Genomic DNA, 24154 nt, shown 5'->3' on the forward strand with positions numbered 1-24154 from the left:
CTGTTCCACATTTGCTCCATCAGCAACAATGTACTTCTACAGAAACGCATGCATATGAAGTCAACTATGCCTGATGGTTGAAATTACTTTGAGTATGTCAAAGTTACCCTGAGAGCAAGTGGGGTCATATTTTAAGCCATAAAAGAATTATTTTGGCCTGGCATGGTGGCACACGCCTTTAATCCCAGCACTCGGGAAGCAGAGGTAGAGGATTGCCATGAGTTCGAGGCCACTGTGAGACTCCATAGTGAATTCCAGGTCAGCCTGGGCTAAAGTGAAACCCTACCTCGAAAAACCAAAAAAAAAAAAAAAAAAAAAAAAAAAGAGAGAGAGAAAAGAAAGAATGGTTTTGTATAGCATGATACAAAACTTTAGTTTGCTTAGTTATTTGTATATGTTTGTGGTGTGCATGTATGTGTGTGGGCACGTGTATGTGAGAGCACACGTGAAGGTCAATGTCAGGATGTCTCATTGAACCTGAAGGGCACCAGCAACCCTGAAACCCTCCTGACTCTGCCTCCCTAGCACAAGGACTACAGTCATGTGTCCCCGTGCCCAGTCTTTAGTGGGTACTGGGAATCCAGACTCAAGACTCTCATGCTTGCATGGCAAGTGCTTTATTGACTGAGCCATCTCTTCAGCGCCAAGAACTCAGGAGCCATGTACACCTCTAGGAGAATCCAGGCCCACACTTATGGGTTGGGAGCACTTCAGCACCTCATCTTCATCTGATAAAGAAGCATAATAAAATTTCACCAGAAGCGTAAATGTGGTAAAGACAGAAAATTCCATTATAGTTCCCAGCTGGCCGTAGGAGAGCCAAAGAAAATCAGCAAACATTTAGAAAAATGAGACTAATAGCCTATCCTAAAATCTGATTCCTATTAGAAATATCAGAGATCCTTGGTGTAACTCCTTACTTCTTCAACAATTCCTCTTTGATAGACAACTCAGTTACCTAACAATGAACCACTAATCCTGCTACACACGACACACATTTCCCCCTGGCCAGCAGGGACCAATCCTACAACAGATGCCCATTCACTTTCCCAGTCTCCTTGACAGTCAGTGTCTGGTTAGTTGGCAAATGACCAGATATGGAATCGGAGGGAAATTTCTTGTGAGGGTTCTATAACAGACCCATCTCAAGTTCAGAGAGGTATGGTATAGACTGTGCGCCTTTTCTTTTTTTTTTTTTTTTTAATATTTTTTGTTCATTTTTTATTTATTTGAGAGCGATAGACGCAGAGAGAAAGACAGATAGAGGGAGAGAGAGAGAATGGGCGTGCCAGGGCTTCCAGCCTCTGCAAACGAACTCCAGACGCGTGCACCCCCTTGTGCATCTGGCTAACATGGGACCTGGGGAACCGAGCCTCGAACCAGGGTCCTTAGGCTTCACAGGCAAGCGCTTAACCGCTAAGCCATCTCTCCAGCCCGACTGTGTGCCTTTTCATCAGCTAGGCAAGAGTCTCCATGGAAGTCCTCCAGCAGCCATCTTGCCACCTAAAGGGTCAGGACTGAAACAACTGAGCAGCCCCAAAGGTGGAACAGGTCTTGTTTCTTCCTCACAGTATTGAGCTGCTAACTCTGTCACGGTTCTCCTCAGTACAACTATTACTGAAAACAATAAATGCTTTTGTAAAATTTCCTTGAAACAGGGTCTCACTATGTAGGCTGGCCTGGAAATTTTTATATGGCCTACACTGGCCATGAACTTGCAATCTTCCTGCTTCCACCTCCTGAGTAATGGGATTATAGTAGCTAGTCATCACAGCTGGCTTAATAAATGTTATCCTATTGATAATAAGATTTTTCTATCAACATAAGGAAAGCCTTTGCTACATGAATCATATAATAAAATTCAGAATAATTCAGAAAATCTAAAATGTTAAAAATTATTTATACTGTGTGAGATGGGGCCTTTTTGTTTCTTTGTTTGTTTTTCAAGGTAGGGTTTCACTCTAGCTCAGGCTGACCTGAATTCACTGTGTAGTCTCAGGGTGGCCTCGAACTCATAGCAATCTTCCTACCTCTGCCTTTCAAGTACTGGGATTAAAGGTGTGCACCACCACACCTGGCTCAGATGGGGCCATTTTTGAATGAAATATCTCTTCCTTGAAGTAAAATAAAAATATTAGTCATGTCTTTATAACTCAGTCTTACTTCCACAGACCTGCCAATACTAATGTCTCTCTCCATTTCTACTTATCTGTGTAATGTTTCCTCTGGACCACCTGTAACAAGTGAACACGGTGGAGGAGGGTAATGCTGACAACAACAAACAGATTTTTAGGCCACAATGTGTGAGAATTTCTAGAAAGGGTACCTGAGGGATCTCTGCTTTTATCAAGGCACCCAAGATGTTTTATGCACATTAAAACTTAGACTGTATCAACTACAATTGCCCTAAGCCAGTTACAGATAACCACCACCAGCCTAGCCTTCATCAGCTGAATTTTTCTCTGCTTTGGAACAAATCCCTACGGCTTCCATGAAACAGAGGTATTTCCACTCTTCTCCCTCACCTTTCTTTTTGACACATCTTTATCCTAATGAGCATACTTTTTCATAACTTTTGCTTCATGTGAGCTGTAGCAGAGCACATTCAAAAGCTCTCCATCCATTCCACCAGGGCATCCAACTGTGAGTCCTCAGCACGTTCCAAGGATAAATACATGTTATCCACACATAATGCTAGCTCCAGAGAAATGTATTTATTTATTTATTCAACCTTATTTATTAAGCCTCCACTACAAGCAAGAAGGTGCACAATAACCCAGATCTGCACAAGCACCTGGGCCTTATTTGAGCTCATGGTAAGGGCAGGGGCAGAGAGGAAAGGCTGTTAAACAAGAGTATGATAAAAATCAGGGGCTGGGGAAAGCTGGCAACCTGGGTTCAATTCCTAAGTATCCACCTAAAGCCAGATGCACAAAGTGGCCTATGCGTCTGGAGTTTATCTGCCGTGACTGGCAAGATGTCCTGATGTCCCAGTACACTCGTTTGCACCCTCTCTCTCAAATAACTAAGTAAAAATATTTAAAAAAAATAGAGAAGGTACAGTTAAGGAAATAAGGGTTTAGCGTTTTGTGGCAAAAAAAAGAAAGCCTCAGAAGTGATAGCATGCCTTCCTCAGTATATCGGGAGGCACATGGGCATTTCTGGGATTATTGGTGGTTTAACATTCACAATTTATTTGTTAGATCTGCCAGTTTTATCCCTTATAAAGATATGCTTTCATTTCCATGCTGTCATTAAAACTTATTTTGTAGCCAGTTATTTCGAGACTATGCAAATATTTTGCTGCTTACTAATTTAGTAGCTAAAGATGATTTTTGCCCGAAGCCATTCTTACCGTGATGTTTGAAAGGGTGTTTTACCCACTGACATCATCCCTTGTACATTTTTATTCTAGTAAGAATTTAAAGACAGGGTCTCTTATAGTCCAGACTGTCCTCAAACTTGCTCTGCAGTTGACCTTGCACTGAACCTCTTTCCTCTGTCCTCCAGACACTGGGTTGCAGGCATGTGTGCTAACATGCATAGTTTAGTCCGATGCTACAGATCAAACCCAGGGCTTTACCATGTCAGGCAAGTTCTCCACCAACTGAGCTCCATTCCCAACTGAAAAACTGTTTTATTTTATATAAAAAATTTTAGCCGGGCATGGTGGCGCATGCCTTTAATCCCAGCACTCGGGAGGCAGAGGTGGGAGGATTGTGAGTTCGAGGCCACCCTGAGACTCCATAGTGAATTCCAGGTCAGCCTGGGCTACAGTGAGACCCTACCTCAAAAAACAAAAACAAAAACAAAAAAATTTAAAGATAAAGCTGTCAAATATATTTGTCTTTATTTGGGGGCTGAAGATGAACACAGAGATGCCTACATACTGGGCAAGTACTCCACCACTGATCACAACCCTAGCCCTGATCTATGATCTCAGGAATCTGGATCCTTCAACCTTCATGTTAAGATATGAATCGTGTTTCCCAAAGTCTCCATGTGTTAAAAGCTTGCTTCCTGGCTGAGGGTGTTATTTGGAGCTTCTAGAATCTTTAAGAGGTACAGCTTGGTGACAGGAACTAAGATCTCTGGAAACATGCTCTTGAATAGGATATGGGGACCTTGGCACCTCTCTCTGTCTTCTCTCTCTTTCTTCTGCCTGTCTCCCGGCCACTGCTATGTTTCCCCACTTGTTTTGTGCTTTGATGTTCTGCATTGCCACAGGCCCAAAGTCAATGGAACCAGCCAACTGTGGACTGAATCATCTGAAACCATGAACGCAAATCAATGTGTAATCTTGCCTCCTATGTTTACCTTAGGCAATTTCCTCAGAGAGAAGCAAAGCAGACTAACAGAATTCACTAAAAGATGCTTAAATTCAATGACATAAAAATTTAAAATATATCTGCCCTTTTTCCTTCTGATGCTTATGCTATTTTGGATAAATACTTTTATCTGTGTATAAATAGTTGTTATGTAAAGAATAAAACAAGGGTAGTCTTTTTTCTAAATCAGGCAAGATCTTTCCTTTTGTTTTAAATTATAATTGAGAATTAAACTACAAGTCTCCTGAGTTATATTGAACTTCTTATTTAATCTCAACTCTGGTCAATAAGGCCATCTGCTGAAACTAGGCACTCAGCACATGTTGACAAAATAAAGTCATCTGGCTATGGTGAATAAAGTTACAGAGAAGACAGGAAATAGTGGCCAAGAAAGGAAGGAAGTATGCGACTATGGAATGAGGTAGCCCAAGTCTGAAATAAAGAACAATGAAGAAATGGAGGAGGGTAAGCAGTTATAGAGGGGCATTCTGATGAAAGTTCACAGAAGTGGGAAGTGAAACAGATTACTGGGATGCAGAGTAAGTAAGTAAGATGCTACTAACCGACATCTAAGGGAACTGAAGATGAAGATCTTCTGACACCACCATCAAAAGGTGAGGAAACTTCTTCCGGGACCATGAATGATCCTAATGTCCAAGCAATTACACATGACAGTAAACCTTGGAAGCAGGCACTGTGCATCTTGCCTTCTCTCAATCCCACATCCCACCCCCCACCTCTACCTGCAGATTTGGATTTAATCTCTCAAGGGTCTTGCAAATCTGCATCCTTTTACCTTCCTTTCAGGAGGCTGTCTGATCTCAGCCACCCTTCTTCCCTGTCCACATTGCTGGAACAGCCTTCTACCAGGTCTACTTGTGTTTTTTTTTTTTTTTGCATGCAACATATGTTGTGACTTTTTAAAAACCTGATTCAGCTACTGTCAATTTTTTCTTCAAGCTTTTTTTTTTTTTCTTTGTTGTTTTTCGAGGTAGGGTCTCACTCTGGTCCAGGCTGACCTGGAATTAACTCTGTCATCTCAGGGTGGCCTTGAACTCATGGCAATCCTCCTACCTCTGCCTCCCAAGTGAGTGCTGGGATTAAAGGCGTACACCACCATGCCCGGCTCTTCAAGCTTTTTAATGGGTATCCCATTGTTACTATCATATGCGATTCTGTCCTTATTCATTAGATGCATGTCCTAAGCCCCCACCCAATGGCATTTAGGACCACAGATAGCACCAAACTTTATGCTTACTGTTTTTCTGTTCCTAAATATTCATACCAATGATAAAGTTTTACTTAAAATTTAGACATAAAAAGAGATTAACAAGGCTGGAGAGATGGCTTAGCAGTTAAGCACTTGCCTGTTAAGCCTAAGGACCCCGGTTTGAGGCTCAATTCCCCAGGACCCATGTTAGCCAGATGCACAAGGTGGAACATGTGTCTAGAGTTGGTTTGCAGTGGCTGGAGGCTTTAGCGTACCCATTCTCCCTCTCTCTCTCTCTGTCTCTGTCCTACCTCTCTCCCTCTTTCTCTCTGTCAAACGAATAAATAAAATTAGAATATATTTGAAAAGAGATTAACAATAGCCAACAATAAGACACAACTAAAACACAATGAGATTTGTGCATGTGGGCTGCTCTCTCCCAAAATATCTTATTGCACTGTACTCTGCCTTTTTCTTCTTGGCCACAAGTAACTGAAAAACCACAGAACTCAACACAATGAATAAGGGGGAACTACTGAGTATCTGTAATGGGTCATAACCAACTTCCCTCTTCACTAGCCTTCTTTCTTGCCTTTCTCTCCACACACTAGCATCTTTCAGTTTCTGATATGCATGGTACAGTCATAAGGTAATTTTACTTCCAGCCCATCCTTAGCTTAAGCATCTCTTTTACAGGCCCAGCATTTTGGACCACCACCAGAGTAGATCACACCCTTGGTTATATATTGAAGACACACGAGATAAATTAGAAACAAAAAGGATTTTCCACCTAACAACCAGTGTTCTGAAAAAAAAAAAAATGTGTCAAGGAGGCTGGAGAAATGGCTCAGCTATTAAGACATTTGCCAGAAAAGCTTAACAACCGGGTCTGATTCCCCAGTACCCATGCAATTGTATCTGGAGTTCATTGGCAGTGGCTAGAGGCCCCAGTGTACCCATTCATATTCATTCATTCTCTCTCTCTCTTTCTCTGCTTGCAAATAAATAAATAAAACAAAAATCCAGAAAGACGGAGGAACACTTCCAGAGCAAGGAAACATGACCACTCAATGCAGTGTGTGGACCAGGACTATTTCCTCTGTCAGAAGGTACAAACAAAATCTAAAGATTAAATAGAAATGCTACATTAGTAGTAATTTCCTAAGTTTGATAACTACTGTGGTTTTTAAAATATCAATATTCAAAGAATCCATATAGAACATTTTCATACTACTTCCACAATCTTTGGGGAGTCTGAAATTAGTTTAAAATAAAATATAATTTAAGTATTCAATAAGTACCCTGTTGCAGTCAGGCTTGCATTGATGGCAGGAATCCCCGACCAGGAGCAGCAGGACGCCCCTTGAGCACTCAGGCCCCTTCAAAAGAGTCTAGATTCATCCTCTTGTCCCAGTGCAGGTCAGCTGGCCCGATCTCAACGGTTGTAATCTCTCAACTGCAGCTGAACAGGCAGTAGTTCAACCAAAGATTTCATTTTTTTTTTTTTTCTGTGCCATATCCCTCTGCTCACACCAGTCCATTTCTATGCAATACAACCCCGCATAACTTCTCAGGGCACGACCATAACAGCAAGCCTCTTACAAAAACTGCTTCTACCCCAATCCAGAAAAAGCTCCTTTTCACTGTCAGAAGCCAAACCTCACAGTCCATAGTTCTTACTGCACTCAGGTCTTTCAACTCTGACCAGAACTGTCCATCAAACTATACTTACAGCACTGCAAGGCATCTCTTAGCCCAAGGTTTCAATTACTTCCACATCCCTCTTGAAAATCAGCTCCAAAAGGTCAAAGCCACACAGTCAGGTGTCTAACAGCAACCACACTCTCCGTAACGGCATTACTGTTGCAGTCAGGTTTACGTTGCAGGCAGAAATCACCTGACCAAGAGCAGATTTAGGGGGGAAAAAAAGTTTATTTTGTCTTACAGACTCAAGGGGAAGCTCCATAATGGCAGGGGGAAATGACACCATGAGCAGAGAGTGGACATCACCTCCTGGCCAACATCAGGTGGACAATAGCAACAGTACAGTGTGCCAAAAACTGGCAAGGGGAAACTAGGTATAATACCTATAAGTCCACCCCCAACAATACACTGCCTCTGGGAGGCATTAATTCTTCCCAAATCTCCATCAGCTGGAAACCTAGCATTCGGAACACCTAAGTTTATGGGAGACACCTGAATCAAACCACCACATACCCTTAACAATCAACAGGTGAAAAGAAAACAATGAAAAAAATGTTTGCAACACTTGTAACAGCTATGATAACTATGGTCTGTAAACCAAATGAGGCATTTGCAGATCATTAATAAAGCAATAAAGACTTGACTATGCATAAAAGGTCATGAACAAATCTTAAAAAAAATATAAAAGCTAAATAGGATGTGAAAAATACTTAAGTTCACAAGTAATTAAAAACTTGGTGTTCAGCTGAAGATACAGCTTTGCAGTAGAATACTTGCCTGGTATGCTCTAGGTCCTAGGTTTGATTCCCAGCACCAAGAAAAACAAAGCTAAGCTGAGAATTTCAACTATATAATTTCATTTATTTAATTGATAAAATTCACATGATGGATCATTAGTAAATATTGATATGAAAAAATGGGGATCTTAAAACCACACTTTTCTCTTAGCTAAGCAATTCCAATTCTAAAATGTCTCTATAGATTTCTCTGCCCAAACACACACACACACACACACACACACACACACACACAAATAAATATATTAAAAAATTTGAAATAAAGATAGTCATTAAAGATGATCATTTAGGGCTAGAGAGATGGCTTATCACTTAAAGTGCTTGCCTGAACAGCCTAACACCCAGGTTTAGTTCTCTAGTACCCACACACAGCCAGATACAAAACGTAGCACATGCATCTTGAGTTCCTTTGCAGTGGCTGGAGGCCCTGATACACCCATTCTCCCTCCACCCTCTCTCACTAATAAATAAATATATATACTGTTTTTTTTAAAGAGAATCGTTTAGTTTATGACAAATTAATTCATTAAATAGTTGTGTATTAAATCATGCAATTATCCCAGCTAGAAAGTTAGGTGAAAAGAATGAGTTATGGAATAATATATAAGATATGATTTTATGCTTATAATATGAAAACACATATATGTCTAATTTACATTGGCATAAAAAAATCTGGCATACCAGTGAAATTTTTTAGCTGTTCTCAAGTGATATCATGGGGATTTATTCATTCCTGTACAATTCGTTACAAAAAGTATGCATATCATTTTATAATCAGATGGATTATACATTTTTTAAGCCTTGAAGTTTTGAGTGGGTTGCCTCAGCTATGACTCTAGGCTTGCCAATTTCTGTATGTGTGAATGTGATGACTAGGCTAGACAGCCTTGGTGTTACACATGGTGACATTTAATTGCTGGAGAGAACAATTCCTAGTGATAAACATATGGGAACAGAGTGTGAGAACTATACTGAAACATCTTGAAAGATACCCTATTGAATCTTCAGCTGCAGGGCCTCACCCTTGTTCCCAGCATTACGTTCAACTGTTCTTAATCCTGTCTCAGTACCACATACTGACTGGGTGGTTCCAGCTGAGGGACACATCTTTTTTGTATATATTTAGTCCCCTGCTGAAACATGCTAGGTGGTAACAAGTGTCTACTAGAGGGAGGTTTAAACACCAGCTCTTGAGGGTCTTCGGTGGTCTGATCCTCTCCACTCATGCTTCCCATTTCTTCTATGGCTATCGTTTGATCAAACCCTTCTCGAAACATCTGCCATTTAAAAGGGCATCTCACATTATCTCTATAAATTCCTGCCAACCCTGAAAGGCTCTTATTCTGTCCATCAGAGAACAGGTCTTACCAAGAACAGGAAAGGTATCGCAACACACTGAAGCTGTGATGTCATTATGTGGAGACGTCTATAGAAGCCAGGAGGAAAAAATGTGCAGAACTAAAATAGAAGCGAGAACCTGAATGTAAAACTGGATTTAACTCTTATGTTGTTCTCTCAGTGAGCTTCCCTGACCACCTGTACCAGGACGTCCTGGAAAGACTGGTGAACCTTCTGAATAAGAAATCGTGCCACCAGCACTCAGGAGGCAGAGGTAGGAGTATTGCCTTCAGTTCAAGGCCACCCTGAGACTCCATAGTGAATTCCAGGTCAGCCTGGGCTAGAGTAAGACCCTACCTCAAAAAAAAAAAAAGAAGAAGAAGAAGAAATCATGCCAGCTGGATCAAAGACATCTTTCTTTAGTCTCATCTGAGAATTGCTGACCTAGTGAGCTTTCTAAATCTTTTAATACTATCCTTGACAGAGAAAATTGACTACATATGTCATAAAAATATGATGATAGGTTATATTTTCTTGATCATTCACATTTTGGTTCCTTGGATTATTCATTATTATTAGAAAATCAAAATGTCATGTGCACCAATGATCCCAAATAGTTCTGACTGCATTAGATTGAAGCAAGGACCTGCAAAGCAAAGCTCTCTAAGTTTCTTCTCGGTCCTTGAAATGCACCTTTCTAGTGTTACAGGATACGGCTGCAGTGATAGGGTGACAGAATAATGTCATGTCCAGCCAAGGGGTAAATGAAAACACAGTCTGTAGATGAGGCTGATTTAGCCACAGTCCGTTAAAGAACATAATGTAGTTTTCGTTCTGCTTTGAATTAAAAGTGCCCAGTTGTTTATGCTCCAGCCATTCCAGTTTGAGTGGTACCACTCCACCATGAGCCCACCCTGGTGCTCCTCTCTGAGCACAGGCAAAATGCAAAACTAGAAGGCAGCATTGAGAGCCAAAAAGGGTTAAACCTGAGTCATTCTGGCTCCATGCTTCCACACTAACCCAGTGAAGCACCAAGTCAAATCATTAGAGCAACTAATGAGTATGAGTCCCTTAAAGTCATCTCTTTATAAGCCTTCACAGAGTCCCAGCCTCAAAACAAAAAGAGAAGCACAATATTATTTACAGACTTGTGAAAGTTATTGAAGAGAACTAACATTATAAGGAAAATGTAATGATATGCAAATATTGAAATCAGAAGATTCCACATGACAGGAATTAAGCATTTTCATTCTCTGCAGCCACAGATTCTTCACCAGTCATAAAATCTGATCTCTTCTATTAGTGTCAATCAAGCCAATGAACAGCTAAAATTCAATTTGCTGCTACGCTACAGAATAGTCAGAGTAAGAGATGAATGAAACATAGTTACAACCATGATCATCACTTCACCATGCTTCTCAGTAATGGAGATGTTCAGGACTTTGGACCATCGAGAGGAGATCACACACAGATGCTCTGAAGAATCACCCCTGCCCCAGACCAGTACATTCCAGCACGGAAACATCTACTCTCTGCCTTCAGCAAAGTGTCACTGAGTATAAAGAGAGATGTATGTTGACTATGTCAATTATGTTAGGCAGGGAAAAAATAATTTTAAAAACATTTTAAACTAAACTATATTTGAAAACACAGATTAGAATACATCTTTATGAGGGTCAAGGAGATGGCTCAGTGGTTAAAGGTCTTCCTTACAAAACCTGATGGCCTGTATTCACTTCCCCTATACCCAGGTAAAGCCAGATGCATGCACACAGTGGTGCGTGAGTCTGGAGTTCATTTGCAATGGCAGGAAGCCCTCATGCCCATACTCTCTCTGTCTGACTCATTCTCAAATAAATAAAATCACTAATGAAATAAATATATTTTTAAAAAGGAATCCTGAAGTTTTCCCTTCTTCATTTTGCTATTCCTGGGATATTTCTCCAACTGCCTTCACCAGACATAAGATCGTCACCCCTCTACTCTTTCCTTTTTTTCTCATCCATTCCCATTCAATTGCCAGAGTGCTTTTGTGAAAACTGCTATGCTTTCAACTTGTTTTTTTTTTTTTTTTTTTTCAAGAAACTTACAGCTGGTTGTCCCCAGAAGTAAAAACTCTCCCATCTGGCTTTCAAGGGCTATAAACAAGGGAGTTAATATTTCTTTAACATTCATTCAAGTGCTCAAATATTTACTTACCAAATAGACACTTGATAGGAACAGCCATGTTTTATCATGCAAAGAATAACACTGTTTCTGATACTTAAAAAAGGTGAAAACCAATTTTTATTTTATACATTCATTTTTGGATGTAGTCCAAGTAAAAAAAAATTGAAATTATTAAACAATGCTAATATCTAAGTGAATTTCAGATGGCTCTCTGAGTTTTCATCCTGAAATTAGATTCTGAATCACAAGGAGAACTGCTAAAGACTGAAGATGGCATGGCAGAGCTAAAACAGAAAGCATGACACCTTAATATCCCATAGCAAGCAAACAGCACACATGTCTCCAAAGGAGAACTTGGAAAGGTCACCTAGAGCCAATAGGAATTGCTGGCACTTGGGTTAAGGGAGGGGTTGCTTTTCAAAAACACAGGTTACTAAGTAACCACCATCAACTACATAAATAAGTAAAATTAACATGAACTGAATTTAACATTCAGAAAGAAAAATCAAACACTATGTATTTTAAAGAGTTATCAAAGTTCTCAAATTAAACTAGCCTTTTGCACTTAGCATGAAAAGATGCAGGACTAGACTAGCAATTCATTTGATTTGCTCAAAAATGCAAACCATTTCTAACAAAAGCCACATCCAGATGTAGTTCCATCCAGAATTTTCCTGAGCAGAATGTTCTGATGTTAGCTCAGGTTTTCTGAATAAGCCCCCTCAGTGCATCCAGCTGGATAGTTCACAGGTTCAGAAACCTGGAACAAGCAAGTCCACGAGCACCAGTGAGTGTTTGTTGATGCATTAGAAGGACAGCCCTTGGCCCTTCCGTTGAGGAAGTTGATCTTAGTTGAATATACTGACTATGCTTCAGTTTGTGAAGCGTTTGGTGATTTATATACTGTGATGCCCAAAACAATTGAATACCAGAAAAGTCCATGTAAGTCAGGGTGGAAAGTTAAGAGACTTTCTAGAATGGCTCATTTACCACCCATTTATTGAACAGCTGAAGCTCATTTGCCCTGGGGAATGAAAAATGCACTTTTGATATTTTCAGGAGTAACCATGAGTCACTTCTCAGTTTCACAAGATCAATAAAAAGATACCGGATAAGACAGAATCACAAATCCAGTGGGTTAATTAAAATGTCTCTAACTGGCAAATGTATAGGTTATGAAGGCATCTGGCACTTTCACAGTGGCATCCATCTTATTGCCTCTTATATTTTGGAGCAAAATACATTAGTCTACATGTCCATAACAGACCAATAGATAAAGAAAATGTACTCATATGCAGTGAAATTTCATTCAGCAATAAATAAAAATGAAATTATGACAATCACAGGATAATGGATGAAATCTGTGATCATTATGTTAAGCTAGACTCAGAAAGACAAGTACTGCATGCCTTCTCTCCCAAGTGGAATGTAGATTTTAATTTATATAAATATGTACATATACATACACATACATACATATACACATACACATGTAGCATATAAAAATTAAAAAGGGGACCATTAGAGGAGAAGGAGAGGTCTAAAGAGTGGGGACAAAAATAGGTACTGAATATATGAACTGAAGTTCCCCCCAAAATGTCACCCTCATATTAAGCATACAGATCTGATTAGAACTTCAGTGACTGAGGAGTTGGGATGTTTTGGGTCCAGAGTCATTTGAACTTGCATTATCTTTAGTCCCTTCAGTGGTCATTTCTTGCCCATCTCTCCTTAACTATTAGGTAAATCAGTTTGGAACCTACAAAGGAAAAGCGTTATTGTAGGATCGCAGCAGTGCTTGTGAGCTCTGGATAGAGAGGCTGTTACCAGGCAGAGAACATGGCCCAAGTAGCACCAGGGATCTGAGAGTACAAACAGTCTGCTGGCTTCCACCACCAATCTAAAAGCTAACCATGTCCTCAGATAGCATCCGAGGCCTAGAACCGAGGTGTCCTTGTTTTGCTGTGACCACCTACCTGATGTTTCCACCAATGGATTTGAAAAGTGCCTCAGTTCAAGACTATTTTTATTTATTTATTTATTTATTTTGCTCTGTTCTTCATTAACCTGTTACCATGCTGGAAAATGGAATTTGGGGTAACCTAAAATGGTGTTTAATAAACCATCATTTATTTTCTTCGAGGCAGTAGCTGTGTTTTTCACATTATCAAATGTGATTGATATACAAAGAGAAAGGGAACTACTATTCAGGGAGAAGAGGGGGACCAGCAAGAGGACAAAGCGGGGAGGGCAGTATGGAGGGACTAATAAGAACAACGTATAATGCCATATATATATATATATGTCACAGTGAAACCCACTTCTTTGTCTGCTAGACCAAACAAATCAATTTTAAAATGACCAGTCTTTTCTTTTTATCAAATAAACTCTCAATGCCCAGATTGTAGCTGTAAATGAGCATGGGAAAGAATTTTTTAACTGTGGATATGACCAAACTGAATTAAGTTGTATGCCCTGAAACGATGGTAACTATTAGTGACTTTATTAACCAGTATGATGTATATCAGTCCTTCTCAGGAAATCCCTGGGTTGAGGACATGCATTCACTACTCTCTTCCCAAACCCCTCTCCCCCCACACACTAAGAAACCTATGACAAGGCAAAAATAGGGATAAAGGACTTAGAATCTGCCTCTATGGTTTCAATGATTCTTACTTTTCTATAGAGAATCAGTAAACCAAGTTCCTAAAGTTCCCAAGATTCGGCTGATGCCTAATTAGAGCTATTGGAAAGTGAATTCCCACAAAGCAAAGGGTGTGCTGTTAGGTACACATGAAGCAAAAGCGTACAGCCACTTCATGTTCCAGGTTGGACCCAACAGCATGTCCTGCCACAAACTGAATGGAGAAATGGTAAAAAAAATAAAAATAAAAAAGGAAGAGGCAGTAACTTGTATTCACAATGAACACAAATATTTATAGTGGAGCTAGAAACATCCACTGTAACTCAGAGAGCATATTTTTGAAGTTCAATCTAACATACATCTTAAGTTAAACACATTACATTTACAATGGAAACGAGATCCGGAGAAAACAACAACAAAAACACCCAAACTACTCCTCCTTAAACTGACCTTTTAAAACTTGAAACCTAAAGCCAAGCATTCAGGTGTCAATTCATCTGCTAGGCCAAAGTTGTGATGCTGACCTTGACAGTGACTTAAAATCATGAGACTGTAAATCAGCCTCTGGCAGTGTTCGCGTTATTTCCGGAAATACCCTTGAAACCAAAGGCTGGGTTTTATTTTCAGCCATTAGGATATTTGGAAAGCCGTGTGTTCGGTACAGCGTACTTTGAAAGCTGCTTTACTTGCTACTAATCACTGATTTCAGGGAAGCGAACAAACCTCTCGCCCCCCCCCCCCCCCGCCATCCTCTAGATCAAGTTCTGGTTTTACATATGCATATATTTCCTTTTTAACTTCAGTAACTACAGCACTTTTAGTTTTGGCCTTTCAGCGGGGGGGGGGGGGGGGCGGTTAGAGCGTTCTGGAGAAAAAAAGATAGATGCATCGTTCGTGCATTTCACCTGAGGCTGTCAATCACGGCCGAAGAGATTCAGGTGACAGAAAAGGTCTCCCGAGGCAAAGCAGCGTAAAACAATATCCACAGTGACGACCCCTCCCCACCCCGGAGGCCCGAAGCTCTTTCGGCAGTCCTCCGCCCTCGCTCCCCACCGCGCACCGCGGAGGGCCGGGGAGGTGGTCTCGGACGCGGGCACCACCTCCAGGGCTGCATCCCCAGCGACAGCCCGGAAAGCCCGCGCACCGGCGCAGGGGGGCGGGCGGCCGGCCGGCCCAGCCTCCGGGAACCCGGGAGCCCTAGCCTTCCCACCCCCGCCCGCCCGGGGACACTAACCCAGGGCCGGCCGCGGGGTGGCGGGCGTGCAGGCCCGGAAGGTGCGTGCTGCCGACGGCGGGCTTCCTTCCTCCCTGCACGCCCGCGGGCCCGGGCACACCCTCCGCGCGCGCACGGTGCTCGGTGCACGGTGCCCGGCCGGGGCGCGCTCCGCACTCCGCCCGCCCCCGCGCGCTCGCGCTACTCACCGGCGGCCCGAGCCCGCGTGGGACGGCGACTGCGGCGGCTGTGGCATGCGCCCGGCCGCTCCTGCCCGGGCACGGCGCCGGGGTGACTATGGCACCCGGCTGGGAGGCGGCGGCCCCTCGCTGGCCTCGGCCGCGCCTCGGCCTCCGGGCGTCGCTCCCCTGCCCTCCTCCTTCGCCTCCTCCTCTCCGGGACCCCGAAGGATCGGCGCTCGGCAAGCCCACGCGCAGGCCCGCCGCCACCGCAGGAAGCAGGACTGTCACCACCGGTGGCCCCGGTCCCTGGGTGCCGCCTCCGCCTCTGCCTCCGCCCCCTCCGCCGCCGCGACAGCCTTCCCCGAGGGGCCGAGAAACCTGGCCGGCGGCGGCAGGTCGCCGCGGATGTCCTCGGGCCGGAGCGGGGAGCGGATGGGTACGACGTGGCCAGCTGAAAACCTGCACGTCTCCTGCCCCGCGTGGGAGCTCGCGACTGCTCGGCCCGCCACCGTCACTGCCACCCCGAGCGACACGCATGGCGACTGGAGAACCGCAGAGCGCGCAGACCTGCCCGTGAAATGGACCTGATAGGGTTTGGGTGAAAATCCCACTTACATCAGGGGTAGAAATTCCATTTCGAGACGTATCCACAGCTGAGCACTCTCTCGCCGCCGTGAAGCGCTTTGCGTTGCCCTCGCCCCATCTCCCTGTACCTGGAAAATACAAACTCTGGCAGCTCCTGTATTGTTAAATTATCATCACATGCCGTGTTTTGAATATGCGTCTGGCACCGTGCTAGGCTGGCAGTACACGTAATTTTACGTGTATTTGCTGCAGCAAGTATATAAAAAAAAAAACTGTACACTTCTTCCATGATTAAGATATAGACAAGTTATTTATCTCAGCTGAATTTTGAATCTGGGGTTTGGGAGAAAGGAAAGGAGGGAAGATGAGATTCCCAACGACTCAGGAGCCTGGGACTGGAGGATCACTAGGTTCAGCCAGCCTGGGCTATGGAGTTAGGTTAAGGCCGTGTTAGGCAACTTACTGAGGACCTTTCTAAAAACAAAAGAAGTGAAAAACAGGCTGGTAATAGCAGCTCAGTGCTTGCCTACCATACCTGTCAGGCTCTGGAGTTCAATCTTCACCACCACAGACACTGGTTAGACTACAATACACTCTTAACCTGGTGATAGAATTTCAGCACACTGGGGAGAAATGGTTTTTGCCATGTGTTAACAAAAACTGCAAAATGTCCACACTACTCTCCACTATTCTCCAAGAATGAATGTAGCCAAGGAAATATGAAATAGAAGGAAGATTACTCCACTGAAGCTATTTATCACCAACTTTGGAAATCAAAGTGTTGGCTTTTCAGTTACACTGAAGCTGCTTATGACAATGTTGAACAAAGAAGAACACAAAATTGATATCGATGCAATCTCTGGCGGGGGTGGGGGGGAGGATAAAGATACAGGAAAAGCACTAGGAGAATTTATTAAAATTACCTCTTAGAGTTTAGTAATGGGCAATTATAATTACCTTCTTTATATTTAGCCATAATTTTACTTTTTCTATAAAGGCCATGCCTGTTATATAACAAAGAGAAATTTAGTAGTTAAAAATAAACAGCATTGGCAGCCAAATAACGATGTATCTATCAAAGTGGATAGTTCGTAAAGTGATTCAGAAATATTTGACAATGGGAAAGGCACAGATAACCATGATCAATTAAGGGGTTGAGACTCCCCTGTCATTTGCTAAATTGATGACATACATAAGACTACGGCCTTGCATTCTAAATTGCTTTATTAAGCAAGAGTTCATCAGAATATTTCTCAACTGGTGATAGATGATTCTCAGTGGATGTGTAATAATTGAGTCATCAGTCAGAGATTTCCTGTCCCACAACATCAGAGACAGAGATGTTCTGAGAAGCTGGAATAATAACCTCAGGGTGCTGGAATTGAAAGCAAGGGTCCCTCTTACCTCTGGTCATTACACAGAGGCCTGTCACTTTGGTTGGAGCATCCAAAAGCCAAGAACGTGGTGTGGTCTCTAGTTTCCCCAGCTGTTGCTATCCTAGTTGGATCTTATTTCTTGGACCTGGCAATGCAAAGTCTGAGTGTCATCATATTCCTCAGGAAGCTAAAGTCTGCCCGTGTGCTCCTCTAACAGTTTGGGATTTGCACATAAAGTGGTGGTCCCTAAGATATCCTCTCACTGGCACAAGATGGCCTAAAACCCTTGTTCTTTGTTTTATATTTCCTGGCTCTGGATTATGTCTAGCATCAAAATCTCCAAGGAAAGACAAGCACTACAATACACATTGATTCTACTGGAAGAAATACTTATGTCAGAGAATATTGTGTACTTAAAATTATAGATTTCAGAAATGATTATCTTCTTGATAGCACATGTTCCTATAATTCTGGTTCTGCTGTTATTTATACCAGGAGTTATCAAAGCATGGCCTATGGGGTCCTGAAATCCTTTCAGACAAGATCAAAGTGTTTTCCTAAAAACACGAACACATGGTTTTTTATATTTATTCACTCATGGGTTTACAGTAGAGAGTTCTAGAGCTACGTGTGTAATATTGACCCAACTTGAATGCAGACACAGATAGAGGAATCTAGACATCCCTCAAGGCAGATGTGAGGTTGTAAAAACAGAAAGCAAGGCTGGGAATATGGTTTAGTGGTAGAATACTCACATAGCTTGTGCAAGACCTTGGGTTCATCCTCAGCACTGCAAAGAAAATATAAAATTGCAAAGAAGTCCCAAGGTTACAAAGTTCTGATCTATGGTAGTAAAAAACAAATGAGTTCTGAATTGTCTACGTTTTATTTTAGGAGTGATACCATAACTATGGCCACTTGGCCTCTGTCACCGAGCACAGGAAGACTCTTCTTCAAAACAGGAAGTAGGTGGCTTGGGGAGGTAGGTCAGACAGAACAGCGCTGGTCACCCAAGCATGATGACCTGAGTCTGAAGTCCAGCACCCATTCAGCCATATGTGTGGCCCTTACCTGTAACCCTAGTGCTGGGGAGCTGGAGAAAGATCTTCAGGGCTTGCTGACCAGCCAGTCTAACTGAATTGGTGATTTCCAGGTTCAGGTAAGGCGGGATAGAAAGATAGGGGAAATTATAAAGCCACGATGAAAGAAAGGAGCCCTTTACCCTCTGGCCAGCATATAAGCAAAAATTCTGGTACAATTAATGGCTGCTTAAGGTCTTTCTCCCTTCCTACCGGCGTGCTTTCATTCTCTTCCCAAGCAGCTTTTTAAAATACCTTCAGTAAAATCTCCCATTCTGCTTCACAACAACTTTTCCTGAAATTATTCTGTGTCAAAGCAAGAAAAATCCAAGAACTGAGCCTGAGTCTATGCCTTTAAAGTGTTGGAGAAAATTCTCAGGCTAATGAAGGTGACAGTATGGAGCTGTGTTTTTGTCCTCTCACAACTGACAGAGTGAGAAACTTTGCCTCAAAAATTAGGGTGGAGGGCTGGAGAAATGGCTCAGCAGTTAAGGTATTTGCCTGCAAAGTCTAACAACCCAAGTTGATTCCTCAGTACTCACATAAAGGCAGATGCACAAAATGGCACACACACCTGGAGTCTCTTTGCAATGGCTAGAGGCCCTGGAGTGCCCATTCATGTTGTCCTTATCTCTCTCTCTCTCTCTCTCCTTGAAAATAAATAAAAATAAGAAAGAGAGAAAGAAAGAAAAGAAAGAAAGAAAGAAAGAAAGAAAGAAAGAAAGAAAGAAAGAAAGGGAATGAGAGAAGGAAAGATGGAAGGAAGGAAATTAAAAGGAAACTAGATGTGGAGCATGCCTAAAAAATTAAGGAGTAGAGAGATTAAGAAACATACCCATGACCTTTCCACACACATTCCCTCATACAAATATACACCCACACATACACACCAAAACCCCCCCACAAAACCCTATGGGGACTTTTAATTTTTTTCCACTTATGTGCTCTTTCTGTTGCTATTGGTGAAAAATGCAAATTCTTTCTTGAACTAATTTAAGTGTGTTTAAGTACACAAGAGATTAACAGATGTAGGTTAAATACTAATGGTGGAGGTTTTTGGCAAGACCTTTTCTTGTAGAATCATTTACAGATACAAAGAAGTGTGTGCAAAGAGAGAGAGAGGTAGGGGAGGAGAAAGAAGTGGAGAACATTTCTCCATCACCATCAACTGTCCTGTGATGGGGGCATCTCCCCTGAGCTGCTCCAATGTGATAGAAATTCTTCCATTCTAGCTTTTGCTGTTAGATATTAGCCATTTAAGCAACTTGTTGTAAAGGAAAACATGATAAATATAAAAAAAAAATCGGGGCTGGAGAGATGGCTTAGCAGTTAAGTGCTTGCCTGTGAAGCCTAAGGACCCCGGTTCGAGGCTCGATTCCCCAGGAACCACGTTAGCCAGATGCACAAGGGGGCACATGCATCTGGAATTTGTCTGCAGTGGCTGGAAGCCCTGGCATGCCCATTCTCTCTCTCTCTCTCTGCCTCGTTCTTTGTCTATCGCTCTCAAATAAATAAAATAAAAACCAAAAAAAAAATTAAAAAAAAATATATAAAAATCATTGTATTATTTAAATTTAAAACTTGTCAGCAGAGAAAGATTATTTTTTCATTTTGGTGGGCAAAGGCGGCCTCCCAGAAGCTATAGGTTATTGGAGGAAATCTCATCCCAGTGCTAGGGGTGACATCCCCACCAGTTGTTGGTAATAAGGCCCCTGCCCACCCCTACCTCTAGTAATACAGGCTATTACTACTGCCCTTGATTGCCCATAAGAACTGGATGGTAAGACCTTCTTGGTGAAGCCACTACTTGCTTTGTTTGCAGGATACCTAGAATCAAGCTAGAACTGAGCTTCCTCCCCAATGCCCAGCTTCCTGCCAGAAGGTGCTATGCAGCCTGTTGAAGGAGAATTATCCACAGTCTTAGTGAGTAACCCTGTGCACTCTTCAACCAAGCAGGTAGGCAAAATGTGCTCACTGGTGCAATGGTGGCATGATTGTTATAAGATAACCAACTGCTCTCTGACTGGATTTGAGGCCCACTCTATGGCAGAGAACTCATGCCTAGTACTGAAAACCCAATCAAAATCTTATAATGAGAGAGGTCTTAAGCCCAAGATTGGAATGAAAAATACTAAAGCACTATTGTAAAATACAACTGTTAAATTTACTTATGGCCATTAAAGCAAAGACAAGACTTTTCAAACAAATATATCAAAACTAACAGTCCTCTAAATGCATATTCAGCCATGTGCTGCTGTATGTAATTAGTCCACTGTTGCAGTCAGGTTCACATTGCTGGCAGAAATCATCCAACCAAGAGCAGCTTGTGGGAAAAAGAGGTTTGCTTTGGCTTACAGGCTCAAGAGGAAGCTCCATGATGGCAGGGGAAAACAATGGCATCAGCAGAGGGTGGACATCACCCCTGGCCCACATAAGGTGGACAGTAGCAACAGGAGAGTGTGCCAAACACTTACATAGGGAAACTGGCTATTATACCCATAAGCCCGCTCTCTCAACAGTACACCGACTCCAGCAGGTATTAATTCCCAAATCTCCATCAGCTGGGAGCCTAGCATTCAGAGTACCTGAGTTTATGGGGGACACCTGAATCACACCACCACATCTACCCAGATTCTTATAAAATACCACAACTTGGTGATTTATAAATCAGGAGATTATCACAGTTCTAGAGGCTGAAATCCAAATTCAGGTGCTGGCTGGTTCCAACCTGATGAGGGCCTCCTGCTTGAAGATGGCTGCCTACTCACTCTGCCGCCCTGGGGGTGGGGAGAGGAGAGGAGAATCGCCAAAGCCATTAGTCCTGTCACTAACCGTGTTAGATCAGGTCCAGCCTGTCTGTACGACCTCATTTAACCTTTTCTTAAATTTTATGTTGACAAAGCTGGTGTTCAAGCCCTGCCTGGACCTTGTACATGCTAGCAAGCACGTCACTGCTGAGCAACTCTCCCAATCCCAATCCCATTCAAGTTTGATAATCTCCTAAAATAACACCTCCAAATACAGCCACACTGGGGTTAGAGGATCACCCTATGAATTTTGAGAAGATATAATTCAGTTCATAGCAACTTATTTGCCCTTTGAAGATAAATACCACAGTCTCTTATGTACTGTAGATTCTGTGTCTAATGGACAAAATAATTATCAACCTGTCATTGTGTATAGTGGTTCATTCAGTTTCTCTTATGGAATGTCCAACTCTGCTAACACCAATCTCTGTCATAAGCTATTACTCATGTATTTAGAGATTTGAATAAAACACAGAAATTCCTTCCCCTACACAAAAGAAAAGGTAAATTCCAAGAGGTGGGGATTTTTTTTTTTTAATAGCTGCATGCTTTTGTTGTTTTAATAGCTGCATTTTTTGGGGGAAGTTCAAGGTAGGGTCTGCTCTAGCCTAGGTTGATCTGGAATTTATTATGTAGTATAGAGTCTCAAGGTGGCCTCGAACTCATGGTGATCCTCCTACCTCTGCCTCCTGAGTGCTGGGATTAAAGAAGTGAACTACCATGCCTGACCAGATTTTTAAAAAAAAAATTATCAAAAGAATTTATCCTTCCTTGAGGTAGAAAATAGGATGCATTTTAAATAAAAGGAACCTTTATGTTTTGGATTCTAAGGGGCCAATGACACAAGTTGGATCAACTTCCTTATTCTATGGAAGAGGAAACCAGTCTGTAGCACAATTTGCTCTTCTTTCTGCAGATGGCACTGCAGTCTAGACTCATGTCTGCTCCACTGTGGACAGGAAACACGACGAGTGCACCAGCAGCTAGTTTTGTTAGACTTTACCTGTGTGATTGCACATGCATGCATGCCGTCAGCCTGCTCCCTTAGCAGTCCTGTAAGACAGGAAAGACATAAATAAGGCCAGTGGATGGAACATGTTCTTTTCTAGACGTGATATATAAAAAAAAGAAGAGAGCAGAGAAGACTTCAAATCTGCAAACATGACATGAAGAATCACATTTAGAGTGGAACTAGAATGACATGTCAAAGCAAATGGGCATCTATTGGAAACTATAAAGAATCCAGTGCATCCATGAAATGCGAATATTAAATGGCAGAGTAGCTAGATTCAAAAGGATGGTACTTTCAGTTGGAAAGATTGTCTCTCAATTTAAGTTAATTCCCCAAAGCCTCAGTTTCTTGATGAGTGAATATAATATAAATATAACTATTAAATGAAACTACATCTATAAAATATTTGGCACCATGTCAAGAACAAGAAATTCCAGGGGGAACTTGAGCCTGGATTATAAAAGCAATATCATTATTGTTGAAAATGGAAAGAATCATGTCAAACAACTGAATAGGCTACAGTGAGGTGGTGAAGTATTTGGATGAATAAAGAATGTCCAAAATTCCTAAAAAAATTAACCTTGCAGCACAGATATAGGAGCATATTTATTTGCCCCGTGCAAACAGGCATAGCCCAATATTGGACGAGATCTCAAGGAAAGTAAGTGGGAAAGACCAAGGAACTAAGGATTAAGCCACAGTAAATGTCTGGCCTGTGCAGGGAAGCTCAGCCAGGTGGGGTCATCTGAGAGAAGCACAAATCAGCATATTAATTACAGCTTTTAACCTTCTGCCACACTCATCTGTGCTGTTGATGAGTGACTGGCCTATTCACACTCACATAGTTCACACTAGCCTACAAGACAGGTCATATTAGCACCTTTCTCACTTTATTAATGAGAACAGGGTTCAGCTAAGAAGAGAGCAGATACCCTGAGCTGTAGGAGCAGAATCTCAAGAGTGAGAAATGAAGAATGGGGCCACACATCTGAGATGATTTGAGGTGTGATCTTTAGAGTATTGATGTTGAATGGAATACTTTTGACAATAATGTGTTTTTTTCTAAAGACATAGTGAACATTTCTTATATCTTTAAGCATCTTCCTAGAATTGAATGTTCACATTGTTTGTGTGATGATTCAATGAGGTTCAATTTAAGATATTGATCAAGATCCCAGTCATGTAGCAAACAGTATCACATATCATTTTCTCCACCAATAATATTATTAAATTTCTTTTGGCCATATCTTTTGATGATACTTGTCATTTGGGCCCAGTAGGACTATTTTATTTCTAGCAGGAATTCCAGTGTCCTTTCCTCAGAGTGTCATATTATTCCAGGGCACATTAGGAATTTGTTGGTCTGGAGACAATCAGCCCTGCCCTCACTTCCATTAGTTAGGAAATAAAAATCACAATGTATATTTGATCACAATTATACATTTCTACCCAGTACAGTACAATCCAAACCTAAGGAAGCTCTTTCACTCTAAATTATACTTAGGAAAGGATTATTTTCACCACAGACCATACATATAAAAGTGAAAAATAAATTGGTAATAATGTCATAACACTTCTTCATAAAATTGTTAGTTTTACTCACCATTTGGAGGAGGACAAGTGACAATCGTATCAGCACCGGCATTTGCAAAAGAAAAAAGTGGTATTCTACTTAGTGGGAAAACTAGAGATGTGCCCATTACTGTGTAC

General features: G+C 41.9%; 1 protein-coding gene across 6 annotated transcripts in view; it reads right to left on the reverse strand.

Moving 5' to 3' along the window:
- Stambpl1 (STAM binding protein like 1) overlaps positions 1-17599 on the reverse strand; it is a 55838-nt gene extending 38239 nt beyond the window's left edge. The window contains exons 1-2 of one of the 6 annotated variants that reach the window (XM_045158112.1): positions 17575-17599; positions 16201-16298 (exon numbers count right to left, since the gene is read on the reverse strand). In XM_045158112.1, the coding sequence (XP_045014047.1) occupies positions 16201-16298; positions 17575-17584 (108 nt within the window). In that variant the 5' untranslated portion in view covers positions 17585-17599. Of the gene's footprint in view, positions 1-15095; positions 15189-15424; positions 15474-15612; positions 15665-16200; positions 16349-17574 lie in introns of those variants that run through there. The other 5 variants (XM_045158121.1, XM_045158127.1, XM_045158146.1 and 2 more) reach the window with 5 other exon arrangements.
- Between the last annotated feature and the right edge of the window lie 6555 nt (positions 17600-24154).

The sequence above is a fragment of the Jaculus jaculus genome, chromosome 1, assembly GCF_020740685.1.
Source record: "Jaculus jaculus isolate mJacJac1 chromosome 1, mJacJac1.mat.Y.cur, whole genome shotgun sequence".
NCBI classification, from domain to species: domain Eukaryota; kingdom Metazoa; phylum Chordata; class Mammalia; order Rodentia; family Dipodidae; genus Jaculus; species Jaculus jaculus.